General features: G+C 40.1%; 1 protein-coding gene across 1 annotated transcript in view; it reads left to right on the forward strand.

Annotated features, from left to right (window-relative positions):
• LOC311585413 (uncharacterized protein) overlaps nt 1-15,287 on the forward strand; it is a 37,203-nt gene that overhangs the window by 5,850 nt on the left and 16,066 nt on the right. The window contains exons 3-4 of the mRNA XM_084760575.1: nt 2,558-2,654; nt 4,905-5,006. Coding sequence (XP_084616701.1) covers nt 2,558-2,654; nt 4,905-5,006 — 199 coding nt within the window. The remainder of the gene's footprint in view (nt 1-2,557; nt 2,655-4,904; nt 5,007-15,287) is intronic.

Consider the following 15,287-nt stretch of genomic DNA (forward strand, 5'->3'; position numbering starts at 1 on the left):
GGGATATTACATATATTCTAAACCAGTATTGAAACACCACTAAAGTAACATAGGGTGAATCAATACCATGCTTGCTGTTATTGTTGTTTGAGACAGGGTAGCCCAGACTAGCCTCGAACTCATGGCAATCATCTTGCCTCAATGCTAGGATGACTGGTGTGGGCCACTATACTTGGCCAGTCTTACTTGTTTTTTCAAATGATTTTATTTTAACCTTTCAAAAAATAAAATAATTACAAATCCAGGCCAGGTGGTGCATGTGGCCCCCCAGCTACTTGGGAGTTACAGACCAATGTGGGAAACTTAACAACATCTATGTCAAAGGAAATAAAAAATGAAAGCATATAGCTTTTGAAATATTGTAAGGAACTTCTCCCAGTAGTAACCTAAAAAGCAGTCCCGTGCCAGACACCTGAAATCTCCCACCACGTAACTGGATCCTGGCACCACTTACTCCCCTCCTGAGCATCAGCCGCCATTTCTGCTTCTCTCAGAGTCAGTTTCTTCATTGCCCCTGTACCTGAAAAAGCATCTTCAGTGACAGACCAGCGCTGCCTGTCTCCTGTTTCATTTCTCTTAGGCTTCCTCACACCTGTGCTTTCTCCATCTTGCAGATTATTGTTAGAGAAAGTTCCCTATAGTCTAAGTTTGCCGACTGCTCAAGCATGGATCACCAAGCTCTAAGGAGCTGGATTGAGGCTGAATTCCCTGCAAGACTGTTGGTGTTTGGGGGTATTGGTTTCTGGTTACAGGGTGTGTGAGATGGTTGCAGCCAAGCATACTCGGCTCCTAGTGCCGACAACCTTCCGCATCTTTGGCTTCTTCTGTAGCCACATCCGGTCTAGCTGCAAACTGTGTGCTTCTCCCTTCCTGAGAGCAGGCAACCACCATCATCGTCCTCTGCTACTCTGTACCGTTGTATTCCTCATTTGTTCTATTTCTGATGATGGCATGGTTTTTTTGGGGGGGCGGGGTTTTTTTTTTTTTTTTTTGGTTTTTCGAGACAGGGTTTCTCTGTGTATCCTTGGCTGTCCTAGACTCACTTTGTAGACCAGGCTGGCCTCGAACTCACAGCGATCCGCCTGCCTCTGCCTCCTGAGTGCTGGGATTAAAGGCGTGCACCACCACGCCCCGCAGATGATGGCGTCTTAAAAAAGCCTTCACTGAGCAACTTCCGCATGTATGCAAAACAGCATGTGCTTCCACAGTGAAGTACACAAAACACGTTTCCTTCCAGGCACTAATTTTCATTCCTATTTGTCCATACTGTCTTTCTCCCTGAAGGTAGACAAGCACTTTGAACAAGGTTGGGATCTATAATTTTCCTTTGTCTTTTTTATTTGTTTCCTATAAGGGATGCTTTTCTAAAAATACATTATGTAACAAATACAGGCATTCAGAGTTCTCTCACTGTAGCATGAGGGGGTGGGAGACTTTAACGTACCTTTGTCAGTTCACATATACCCTAGATACCGCGTGTGTGCATTTTTAAACGTTAAAAATAGCCTCCAGGTGTTATTAATAATGTTCTTAGCATAAATTTAAAACATCTCTCCTTTTCACATCAGGTATCAGGGGACTTAAAAGCACGCTCTGAAGTAGATTGGTAGACGCAGCATTCTTTTTCAGCACATTCTTCCAAGATCATCAAACATAAGGAGATATGGTAGCTTCCGCTGAAAGCGCAGCACGGGAAGAGGAGGGCAGGGGTGTGGAGAGTTAGGGCCGCCCTGGGCTGCACATTCTACTCTTGTCAGCTGGTTTTTAACGTCTCAGTCTCACTGTGACAAGTGTCTTTCTCCTCTCCTCAGCTTGTCCTGTCCTCTTGACTACTTGGCATTAAGAGTTCACAGGTTAAAGTTCCAATCTATCGCACTGGAAAGCCAAAAAGTGCAAAATTAACTATGTCTACCCAAAAAGGTATGGAGAGTAAAAGTCAATGGACATGTTATTCCTACTTGGTCAGATTATCAACTCAGACTTGTTCTTTCACTTTGGTTTAAAAAAAAAAAAAATTTCAATCATTGTAAAAGATATAATCATATATTCACATTTCCCTTTTAATGTAATTTCTTTACATTGATGCAACTTTACATATATATTTAAACCCTACACATTTTTGACTTAACATAGTCTAGTTTTTGAAACACGTGAAAGCTCCCCTAGCTACTGTGTGGTGCTGCACATCTGCAACCACAGTGCCTGGGAGGCCAAGGCAGGAGGACTGCTGTGAGTTCGATGCTAGCCTGAGCCACAAAGCAAGGCCCTGACTTGAAAACCAAACAAATTACCTGTATTTCCAGGTGTGATGGTATGTGCTGTAACCCAAGCACTCAGGAAGCAGTGCTGTCAAAAGTCTGAGGCTAACCTAAGCTAGACAGTAAGTGGAAAGTCAGCCTGGGCTACAGAGTTGAAATATGACTCAAAAACAGTAGTTACATATAAATTATGTATGTAGTGTTATACCACAGAAACTGCTTGTAAATGGAAAACAAGTAATTCAGTGTGGAGGTCCTTAATTTCTTCAATATTATAAATAGATGCATTCTTTTCAAAGCTATGTCTACCATACTCTCTTTATTGATGGAATCACTTATTTGTGTGCTACAGACACTGGCTTGGATACTATGGCACCATCTGCATTTCTTAAAAAAGTAAGTAACTGTTGATACTGCTGTGCTGACATTTTAAGCTGCTGAAGTTACAAGGTCTCTGCCCTACAGTCCATTAGTAAGGGTGTCCCTCACTCCCCTCCCACCCTTTGGGGGAGCCCTCACTGACCTCAGAGACTCCTTAACCCCATGCTTTGTCTGTCTCCTGGTTCCATACTGTCCCTAACTCTAATGTGGGGTCTACAAAGACCCTCCACTGAATTCTATTAGAACCTCTCCTTATATTCTTTTTCTTTTTAAACTTAAGAGATTAAACTACAGCTGTGTGGCGGGGGCGCACACCTGTAATCCCAGCACTGGGGAGGCAGAGGCAGGTGGATCTCTGTGAGTTTGAGGCCAACCTGGTCAACAAAGTGAGTCCAAGACAGACAGGACTACCCAGAGAAACCCTGTCTCAAAAAAAAAAAACACAAACAAACAAACAAACAAAGAAAAAAGAAAAGAAAAAGAAAAGAAGGAAGGAAACTAAACTACAGTAGCACATACACTTTACAAGTAACTATATGCATAGAGAGGTCAGTGACAAAAAAAATTTAAAACAATATTCTAGTGACACTTCTGCTATAGTATATAAATCAATTAAAGAGCTAATGAAAATAAATATTATTTTTATATTTTTTATTCTTTGAGAATTTTATATGTTTATGCAATGTATTACAATCATATTCACGTCCCACGCCCTTCAGCCACTCCTAGATCCCCCAGCACATTTTCCACAAGAAATATTGTTTTTAAATGAAGATGTAGTATCTCTAGGGAACAGAGTTGCCAGCAAGTATAAACTGGTGGAGTGAACCTTTTACAGTATTGAGAGATTGCAGTAGATATCACCTGTTGCTCCAAATCTGCTCTCAGCCAACAGGAGGTTTCAGAAAAGGCCGTCTAAAGACTACTAGAGCTAAGCCATTGTCCTGGAAATATCTATGGTAGCTTCTTATTTTTATTTTTATTCATTTTTTATTTTATGTGTGTCAATCTTTTGCCTGCATGTATGCAAGTGCACCACACGTGTGCAGTCCCAGTGGAGTTCAGAACAGGGCGCCAGATCACCTAGACCTGTAACTCCAGATGGTTGTGAGCCTCCATGTAGGTGCTAGGAACTGACGCTGGATCCTCCACAAAGCAGCAAGTGCTCTTGACTGCTGAGCCATCTCTCCAATTCCTGTTTCTTATTCTGAAAAGTAAATGTTCCTGATCTTCAAATTTATAAATTTAGAAATATATAACTAAGATAAATGTTTTAATAAGAACATTGTCTCCATTAGTTCTACTACAGTTACTGATAGTTATTGTCCCATCACATTTGTGAGTCAAGCACATATTTTTTTTTGTCATGATTGTGAGGGTACAGCTCTCACATGGTTTTTTTTTACATTTTTTATTAATTTATTCATATTACATCTCGATTGCTAGCCCTTCCCCTGTTTCCTCCCATTCTTCCCTCCCTCCCATTTCCCCCCTTCTTCCTTCCCCTATGTCTGTGACTGAGGGAGACCTCCTCCCCCTGTATATGTCAAGCACATATTTTATCTGTTCAGAGCACATATAACACTGACACAGCTCCCACTGTTACTATCTATACAGTCATATGGTACAGCCTAAATCTTGTTATCCTTTCCTCATTGGCAATTGCTAGAGTTCAGAGAGTAAAGCATTTCAGTCATTTTATTTAACATAACCTATTTTTTCCTTTCTGCCCAACTTTACCTCCCTTCTGAAAACCAGGTGACACAAAACTGCTAACCAGGTCGTTTTACTAATACTTCTGAGAGATTTAACACCAAGTACAGACAATTGTTGGCATTCTTTTTGAGGTGTTGGAGTAACTTATTACTAACATATGATAGAAAGGCAAGGCACTCAGCATTGTTCTGTAATTTCTGAATATTTTTGAAGACAAGGGCAGGAGAGGAGAAAACAAGAGCTCAATTTAGAAAATGCCACGGGAGTCTGCTTCCCCTGTTCTCACTCTGTGTCCTTGGGTGTACCAATGGAAGAGGAGAATGCCAGCAGTCATGCTGTGTGACGCTCTGGTTTGTGCTAGAGCCCTGGATAGGCCAGTGTCACATATAGTGTTCATAATTACCATGTCTTAAAGCAGAAAGGATGCCCTGCCACCAAAAGGCCAGCAGTGTTCCAAGCTTATGCCATGTTTTGCTTCAAAAGAACATTTACTCTGTTGCTCACTTGGAATTAACCATAGAGGTTTTATATTTCCATTAATTTCCCCAGGTTAGTGATATTTGTACAAGAATTCCTTTGATGTCACAAGAACATTTTTTTCCTTCAAATGCACTTGCTACAGATTTTCAACAAATACTGGCACAGAACATGGTATGTACCTCAACTTGTATCCTAAGCTCACCGATGCTACCAAGAGTTGGTCCTAAGAGGGGGAGGGAGGGATGGGAACCATGTGTGTGAAGTGCCAAGGTCCACTCTGGAGATGTCCACAGGACAGCAGAAAACAGGTGTGGCATGCTGCTGGGTCACTCACACTCTTACATCCAGCCATTTCGCAACGAGGGAGTAAATACAAATGTGCGTATTTGTTTGTTTTAGTTTAAAAGTAAAAAGATAAACCAAAAATGCTTAAATGGCTCCCTGTATGGGATTGGTAAAAACAAGGAAGGGCTGAGCTGTCAGATGAGAACGTAGGCATGTCTGTATAAAACCTGTGTTGAAAACTTGACTTTTAGGGCTGGAGAGATGGCCCAGTGGTTAAGAGCGCCACCTGCTCTTCCAGAGGTCCTGAGTTCAATTCCCAGCACCTACATGGTGGCTCACAACCATCTAATGTAATCTGATACCCTCTTCTGCAGATAAAGCATTCATATACAATAAATAAAATAAATAAATCTTTAAAAAATATATATTATCTTTTAAAAAAAAAGAAAGAAAACTTGACTTTTAAACCACGTAAATGTTTTATATGATTATAAAATACTATTAAATTAAAATTTTAATCCTTATTGGGTGAAATAAGATGTCACTAAAGGGCAAATACTGTGTAATTTCATTTACATGAGGTGCTAAGAACAATCAAGTTGCTTGAGATGGAAAGTGAGGTATCTGCAAAGGATGGAAAAAGGGGGAGTGAGCGGTCGATAGTGATGTATGTGTTCAGTTTGTATGTCCAGTTCATAAAAAAGAGAGATCTGCAGATGGATGGTGATGTCCATTACATAACAATGAGATGCATGAATGCCACCAAACTGCGCACGTGACATTGTTACAATGGTACAATTTTATGTGTCAAATGATAATGAAACAGTCATTTGAGTGTCCATTTCTAGTGGGATTACAGCCTAGTGAAAACGACCTGAAAAATACATTTTAAGACATTTGTTTCCAAGAGTCACATTGTTGCTAATAATACTGGTATTGCTATTCTGAAACTGGTTTATATAGATATGTTAATTTGGTTAAGAGTCAAGATTCTCAGCTATAAATATTCTTAGTTATAAAGAGAAAAATCAAAGAAATTCAGTGACATCTTCTCCCAAGTCTCCAAAGAAAAGGAACTTTAAGTCTGTACCTAGCCACTTAAAGAACTGAGGAAGAGTGACCAAGTCAGCAGAGGGAAGGGCATAAGTGATGAGATTACGGTCTCTAAATGTCCTCCTCTGAATGCACTCAGGCCTGATTCCAGGTATAGAACATAAAACATATAGCCCAGAGCATGTTGTCAAGCCTGAAACAATGAGGCTATCAAAAGCAGCAGGCACAGCCGAAGGACAGAGGCCAACCCGAAGAGCCAACTGCCACCGGCCAATTATGGAATAATTCATGCATCAATATAAATATGTTGAATTCCATGATTCCTAGGTGATATCAAAGTGGGAAACTCTCACTGTCCAGCCTTGGAAGACAGTAGACCTGTGCTGTGTCCCATTAAGCTCTGAAAGCTTAAATGGAAGGAAAGGCTCAAACACTCACTTTGACTTCCCATGTGAGCTCTACTTCAAAGGAAGCCAATAGTCGATGGTTAAAAGTTCTATATATTTTTCTTGTGGTTTTGGTGAGGAGGAGTTTGTTTGCTTTGTTTAGTTTGGGACAGGGTCTTAGTCCGTAGCCCAGGCTGTCCTCAGACTTGTGGCAGGCACTGTTCTTGCTTCAACCTCCTAAGTGCTGAGACTATACACGCGAGCCAACATGTCCAGCTAAATTAGCTATGCTACATTTTTCTTTATGGATGTCTTCCAGCTAATTATGATGAAGTGGGGATACTATTTTTACAGTTATCAAAAAAATAATGGACCTAGATTATTACCACCACTAACTGCTGTGATCCCCCAGCCGTAACTGAGAAGCCACGAACAGTTGTAGCTTCTCTAGGAGGAAGAGTGTGTTTTTCCTTAACGCTGTGGCTCCTGTTGGGTAGACTGATCCAGCAGACGGTCACGCACCCAGGAGTATATGAGCCGCATAAACTGGACTAGGTGTGTTACAAAATAAAGAACATGAAAGTTGGCTGACTACAGAGGTAGGAGTTAGGTATGAGAGGTGTCGAGTGTGAATATGATCAAAATATTTTGCATGGAATTCTCAAAGAATTAACAAAAATATTCTGCCTAAAAATAAATACATGGGCTGGAAAGATGGCTCAGTGGTTTAGAGCACCGCCTGCTCTTCTGGAGGTCCTGAGTTCAATTCCCAGCAACCACATGGTGGCTCACAACCATCTATAGAATGATCTGATGCCCTCTTCTGCAGATAAAATGTTCATATACAATAAATAATAAATAAATCTTAAAAAATAAATAAATAAATACATGATCAGAAATAAATAAAAAGCTGATTTGGAACCTAATAGTTAATAGGCCTGAAACACCTAACCCCACTAATTTGTCTTTTTCTTTTTAAGATTTATTTATTTTACATGAGTGCTCTGCCTGCATGTACACCTGCATGCCAGAAGAGGGCATCAGATCACATTATAGATGGTTGTGAGCCACCATGTGGTTGCTGGGAATTGAACTCAGAACCTCTGGAAAAATAGACAATGCTCTTAACCTCTGAGCCTTCTCTTCAACCCCTTTCTTTTGCTTTTTAAGAAGATTTTATTTATTTTTTTATGATATGTGTCTGTGCCTGTGAATGTACATGAGTGCAATGCCCGTAGGGACCAGAAGAGGGCACTGAATCCCGTAGAGCTGAAGTTGGAGGCAGTGGTGAGCTGCAGGGATCAGGCCTGACATCCACTGCCAGCGCAACAGCAAGCACTAGCCCAAACCCTGAACCATCTCTGCAGACCCCTCAGTTTTTACACAAGTGGAACAAATAACAAATGTCTTCTAGTTTTAGTAAATGCTGCCAAATTAGGTGCCTCACCGGTTCTTCCTAAGCTTAAAATGAGAGAACATTACCAATCTGCCTTTGGATGGGCACAGAAGTACAGAGCACACATCTGAACCTTGCTACTCAGAAACACCAGACCTGAATCTGAACCAACTGCTGTCTGTAACTCCAGTTCCCTGGAAATAGAGAGGGCGCCATGTCCTACTAAGTAGCACGCACGAGACTGATCAGCAAGTCAAAATAGAATACCTATGACAGATTGCAAGGCAGGGGAAAAAAAAAAAAAAGACTGTAGCCTAAATGAAACTGCAGCGATGTCTCCATCAAATCCAACATGGACCCTTTAGATGCTGGTATCACAAGAAAAGAACTCTGGTTTGCTTTTGATAAATTTGTCGGAAAACTAGATATTTGGAAAAATAATAATAGATGTTTTAGATAATAATGATACTGTGTTTTGTTTTCTAAAAAAAAAAATGAGACTGTATCTTATAGAAAGTAAAAGTAAAGGCTTCGCAGGTTAAAATAGTGGAATGACTGGGACTGGATTTAAAACAGTAAGCTTAAAAAATAAAATAAAAAATTAAAAAAACAGTAAGCTTGGGGAAGGTACTAGCAGAGGTGAGACAAGTTTGGACACATGCATGTACTGGTGAAACCACAAGATGGCTACAAAAAAGTATTTGTTTATTTATTTATTTATTATCATGTGTACAATGTTCTGCCTGCATGTACACCTGCAGACCAGAAGAGGGCATCAGATCACATTATAGATGGTTGTGAGCCACCATGTGGTTGCTGGGAATTGAACTCAGGACCTCTGGAGGAGCAGTTAGTGCCCTTAACCTGTAAGCCATCCCTCCAGCCCTACAAAAAAATTTTTTTCACTTTTTTGTTTCAGTTTTCAAATGGCCAGATCCTTACTTTTGCACTTCTAGGCCCTTGGGTCATCCTTTAAAAGATCTTCTCTACTCATTTTTAAATATATTTGTCGATTCTTTGAATAACTCACTGTCTTTTGATCGTATTCCTCTGCCACTCCTTCCCATAACTCCTCTCTGATTAGCCTCCACCACCCCTGACTTCACCCTTAACTTCAACCTAGCTTTGTCCTACCCTCGTGTCCTCTGATTTTTTTTCTCATTCTTTTTTATAAAAAGTATTATAGTTTTGTCTTGTGGGCATTTTGGTTTCATATTTTTAACAGCTATTCTTGTGTAGCTACCCTGTCCAATGCCCCACTCAGCACTGCTTCCCAACACTGTAGTGGGGGGTCATAGCCAGTGCATGAATGCAGGAAAGAAAATAGGAGATATGCAAACTGGGAGTAACATCTAAAATGGACTTTGTTTGGGGAGACATGGTTGTATAAGAAATAATCAAAAAGAGTTGGCCAGGACATTCTGGGACCTAAAAAGCATGTATAGCAAAGTTACAAAATGCTGTAAAGTCAGCCAGCAACAAACGAATGGAGTTTAAAATTAAGAACAATAGCATTTACATTTTCACCTAAAAATAAAATACTTCTATAAAATTTAGCAAATTAAGTGTAAAAATCCCTATACAAAAAAGGAAAGAATTTTAACAACTACACGGGCATTTTACCTTGTCTTATTTTAAAAAACCAAAAGCAGAAAGAAAAAAAAAAACCTAGAGCATCCAATACCCTCTTCTGGACTTCACAAGTACTGCATCAGCTTGGCCCTGGAAACCTGACTCAAGGGATGAAGGAATGAAGAAAGAACAGACACACAGAAAGAGGTACAGAAAAGCTAGGACCAGGTGGGCCATACTCTCCCTAATGGAGTGGCACCAACTGTATAACAACCCAGAAGCTCAGTGTGGCTATAGCATATAGCACACGGAAGAGGGGTGAGCTAGTCTCAGTAGGAGGTGTCTGTAGGGGAGCAGTCTTGGGCTGTAACATAGAAAGGAAAAACTTCAGTTGCTTTATCTTTGCACACAGTGGTCAACAACTTGCAAATACTCACACTTGGACCAGAGGAAGGCTTTGGCAATTCCCATGGTCTGAGGCATTCATTTGCTCCTTACACGTTCACTCATGATTTCCTCTGCTCCCTGCACACAGGCACCTGCACACACTTGCACATAGTCTCCTGCAGGCACATTCATACATGTAGCTTGCCTTTGATACTTTGTGGGCTCTTATTTGTCTCACCCTTTATCCCCTCAGTTTTACAGCCTACTACTATGTAGAAGAGGAAGAAGGATAGAAGGAAAAGAGATATTTGAATCTAATTCCTTCTTTGTGTTTCTTCTTTGCTTGTAGTGGTAGTGGGTCTTTGCTACTTTGTGGGTTCTGCTTTTTCTCACCCTTTAACCCACCAGTTTCACCCCCTACCACTAGATAGGAGCAAAAAGATAGAATTGAGAAAGAAAGATAGAAATCCTTGAATCTAATTTTTTCCTCTTCGAGCACAACTACTAACAATCTGCAGTCAATGCCCCTGAACAACCAACAACCACCAGCTCTTCCTCTCAGAGTCCTAGCAGTTACAAACCCCCTGAAAAGTCCCAGAATTTCAAACATCACATAATCACAGAAACTATCTGCAGCTAGCAAGACCACACTTCTGGCTGAGCAGGAAGCAAATCACAGTCGACTGCTGTGGACAGTCCAAAGCAGCCCTATATCTTCACAACTGCATTAAAAAGAAAACATACTCATAACATTTATGTGGTTTTTAATGAAACCAAAATTCTACAATTCTCACTACATCCCCCCCCCCTTCTGTTTTAAGCCATTAACTGTGCTGGATGTAGCAGGAAATTATAAACAGAGACACTTTTAATGAACTGAATGCTTTTCAGGTCGGTGGGCAAGGTTTTCTGGAGGCTTCTACTGCTCAATTCTAATCTTCATAAGTTTAAATTTTATTATAATTTATTCAGATTACATCCCAATTGTTATCCCACTTGTATCTTCCTGTTCCCAAACTCCCTCCCTCTTCTGCCCTGTTCCCCTCCCCTAGGCCTCATAGCCTATCAGGTCTCATCTGGATAGCCTGCTTCCTCTTCCTCTGTATTCCAGCTGGGCCTCCCCACCAAAGGGAAGTGATCAGATATGGGGAACCAGAGCTCATGTCAGAGGCAGTCACCACTCCCAATACAAAGTTTTATGGGTTTCCATTCTGATGTTAACACATCCTTGCAGTATATAGTCCAATTTAATTCCACATTGTTTTTTTGGTTTTGTTTTGTTTTGTTTTTAATCTGTAAACCAGCGTCTCTCGGATGCTGTTGTTCCTTTCTCATTAACGATCAGAAATTTTAAAGTTAACAGAGCACTATTTAGTCTATAACCTTGGGGCCTTTATTTTCCATTTTATTTCATAAGCATTTCCTTCAAGGTGCTATTAGATCTTTCTACAGCTGCTGGTTGTATAGGATTGTGTGGCATATCCATAATGTGCTTTATATTATAATATGTAAAGAATTGCTTCATCTTCCTGGAGATATATGCAGGACATTGTCAGTCTTAGTTTGTACCAGTATCATCATAATAGACATTACTTCCAGTAAATGTGTAATTACAGAATTAGGCTGCTCAGAACTCAAAGTTAATTACCCAATGAAACTTTGAATATGTATCAGCAGTATAGTATATAAACTATAGCTTTCCAAATTCTGCAAAATGAAACACATCCATCTGCCAGATTTCATTTATTTTGTTACCTCTAGGGTTACTTCCAGCAGGCAATGGAGTTTAGTTATACAAAGAACAAGTAGGACATCTTCTTACAATTTTCATAGCTTCTTGCACCCTGATAGAAATTTTTTTTTCTTTAAACTTTTACTGTTAACATTGTGTTTTTTCATAACATTCTGAGGCTTCTAACACATTTCCTATTAATATTTGGTCAATTTTTCATTTCCTTGTGCCAATGGACCTGGTAAGCCTGTATGAATCTGAATATGGGTAATTTCTATTTTCTGATTGCCTGTTGCAATTGCATAAATAACAAAGTTAATTCTGAATTATCAGGAATAAACTGAGCAGCTTCTATAGGCAAAACAACTCTTTCTACATATTGAGAGTCAGTAACCATATTATGAGATTCAGAAAAATCTAATAATGCCTTAAGAATTGCATAGAGCTCTGATTTTTTTAAACTGAAGTATATGGGCTTTGAAATACTTCGTTTTGTCTGACTTGTAGGCTGCCATACCCAACTTATTTGCATCAGTATAGAATGTAGGTACTTCAGGAATTGGCATTCCTTTACAATATGTAGGAGAATCCAAATAGTTCTTTTTACAACCTATAGACACTTGCTTTTAGGATATTTACTGTTAACTTCTCCCAAATAGTTGCTACAAGCTCTTTGCCAATCTTCATTAATTACTCATAGTGCCATAATTTCAGCATTAGTATAAAGTACTATGATTTCTTCTGGGTTTGTTACTGACAAGTGACATAGTCTTACTTTACCTTTTATGATTAAATCAGAAACTTTTTCTATGTAAGTCATCAATTTTTTATTTTGTGTGCCAAGAAATCCATTTCATAATACCATCTCCCTTTGTATAATGATCCCAGTAGGAGAATGAGTTGACACCAAAATAACCAAATATAATCAAGTTTTGGATCTATACAATCCACATCTTGTAGTCTCTGTTCTATCAGAGGTATTCTCTCTGCTTCAGCTGTTAACCATCTTGAACTGTTTGATTCTGAACCTCCTTGTAATATTTGAAACCAATTACTTAACTCTTGAGTTAATCCAATGGCAGGCCATGGCTAATTAATATCTCCCATTAATTTTTGAAAATCATGAAGAGTTTGCTACTGATCTAGTACCATCTGTACATTTTGCCGTTGATTTTTTTTGTTGTCTTATTTTATAACCCAGATAGATAATAGACTCTTCTCTCTGTAGTTTTTCAGGAGCAATCTGTAGCCCTCAGCATGGCAGAATTCTCTGCTCCCTTAAACATTTTCTCTAAAGTATATGCATCAGAATCAGCAGACATGTGGCCAGACAGTGTGGTAGGAGTTCCCCCCCCTCCCCATCAGAGGTCTAGGGGAGGGGAATATGGCAGAAGAGGGAGGGAGGGTAGCGACAGGAAGATAAGAGTGAGGGGATAACCATCAGGTTGTAATGTGTGAATAAATTATACATAAAATATGTTTTTTAAATGTAAAAAAAAAAGAATCGGCCAACAAAATATCATCCATGTAATGGAAAATAATGGATTGAGGAAATTGCCTAGTGGTTGTTGTACAAAATATTGACGTTAAGTTAGACTTTTTAACATTCCCTGTGGAAGAACATTCTACTAATATCTTTTTACAGGTTGACTATTATTATAAGTAGGTACTATAAAAGCAGACATTTCCCTATCCTGCTCATGAAAGGGGATAATAAAAAAGCAATCTTTTAAGCCAATTACAATCATGGGTCATGCCTTCAGTAATAATGAAGGTAAAGGTTCCAGGTTAACAGTATGATAATAGACTCATTGGTTGAATTTCTCCTTTCAACACCCTTTTTGGGTTTTTTGTTTTTGTTTTTTGTTTTTTGAGACAGGGTTTCACTATGTAGCCTTGGCTGTCCTGGACTCGCTTTGTAGACCAGGCTGGCCCCAAACTCACAGCGATCTGCCTACCTCTGCCTCCCAAGTGCTGGGATTAAAGGCATGCGCCACCACCGCCCAGCTTTCTTTCACAATGCTTAAGTCAGTTAACAGCCTCCATTTTCCTGATTTTTTTTTTTATAACTACAGAGGAATTCCATGGGCTGGTAAGCTCTGCTATATGTTGAGCCTTCCGCTGCCCTCATACCAGCAGTTCTGGTGCCTGTAATTTTTTCTTAGTTAAGGTCCATTGCTCTAGCCACACAGGCTTGTCAGTCAACCATTTTAAGGGTAGGGCTGTTGATATTTTCACAGTGCCCCCCCTTATAAATTTGGAAATTCAATCCCCATTATGTCCTGCATTTGGATAAATGGCACAGCCTGCGTTTATTTTTTTATGTCATATACCAATACCTTCCCCAAGATCATATACCATTTCACCCTTATTTCATTATGGGCTGTCTCTGAATTTTAGGACTGTGAACCTCAGTACTCCATCATTGTAAAAAGATCCATTCCACAAAATTTATGGCTATATCAGCCTCGTAGACCTTAACTTTCCTTTTCGACCTTCAGTCCAACACATTTAACCCATTGCACACTTTATTTTATCTGAGATGACGTTCCAATTCCTAGAAACTTGGGTATAAACCTTTTGAAGTGGCCATTCTGAATTCCAAGACCTTTGTGAAATGATGGTTACATCAGCCTCTGTATCTACCAAACCTTCTATTTCAGTATGATTTGCTTGCCATTTTAATGTTGGCTTCCAATCATTAACAACTGTTTGCCAGAACACATTTTCTAGTGCTTCCAAGCCCTCCTGTTCTTTTTACTGGCATGGCTTTGCCTTTGATGTAGGGAAGCAGTAGCAGCTGAGCAATTTATCATTTTACATAGGCCATAATTTTAATTTCTCCTTTGAAATCCCCATCTATAATTCCTGGATGCACAACGAATTCTTAGGAAGGCGTTCCCCTCCCCACTCCCCACCCCCGCCTTCCTAAGGTCATCCCTACTGTTCCTTGCAGCTCTTTATCATCCCTGGGGTTGTTGGCCAGCAGTCCTCAGGAACAAGGGAACAGAGGTGGTGAACTGGGGATTCAGTGACAGATGAGCATGAACTGAAATAACCTTCCAGGATCTGCTGCAGGGAGGCAAGTCAACTTTATTCAGGGTAAAGGGGTGGGGATTTCCAGGATGGGCAAATGTCACTGGCTGAAGGACTAAGGTACTGAGATGCCTCATTTACATTGGGGAGGCATTTCAGGAATCCCAGGTGCTTGCTGAACAGGTTCTACTAGAAACTGGACCTGTAATTTCCCTAAGGGCATGGCATTCCTCAGGTAGAGGATGTGGGAATTTGGGCTCCCCAAATCAGGCAGAGAAGAGGGATCCCCGCTGACAAAGAGAGTCCTCATTTCACCAAGCTCAGGGCTTTCCAGTAGTGGCAGACTGTGACCTTAGCAGCAGGGTTTCCTCACAGTCCCTGAAAATAAGTGATTATAAACTCCAGTAACTACTTTATAACACTGAATTTGGGGAGACAGAGTTAGATGTTAGATAGAGTTAGTCCAGAGCCATGCTTCCTGCAGTAGCATGCATTAGAAATCTCCAATTTTGAGTGAAGGTTTTGCAGTCTACATGTCATTCCTTGCCTAAAAGAGCTCATACTTTTTGCTGCAGGGCCTGGAGTTAGGCCCCCAAGGCTATTTC

Source organism: Acomys minous (assembly GCF_964271855.1).
Source record: "Acomys minous genome assembly, chromosome: 15".
Classification (NCBI taxonomy): domain Eukaryota; kingdom Metazoa; phylum Chordata; class Mammalia; order Rodentia; family Muridae; genus Acomys; species Acomys minous.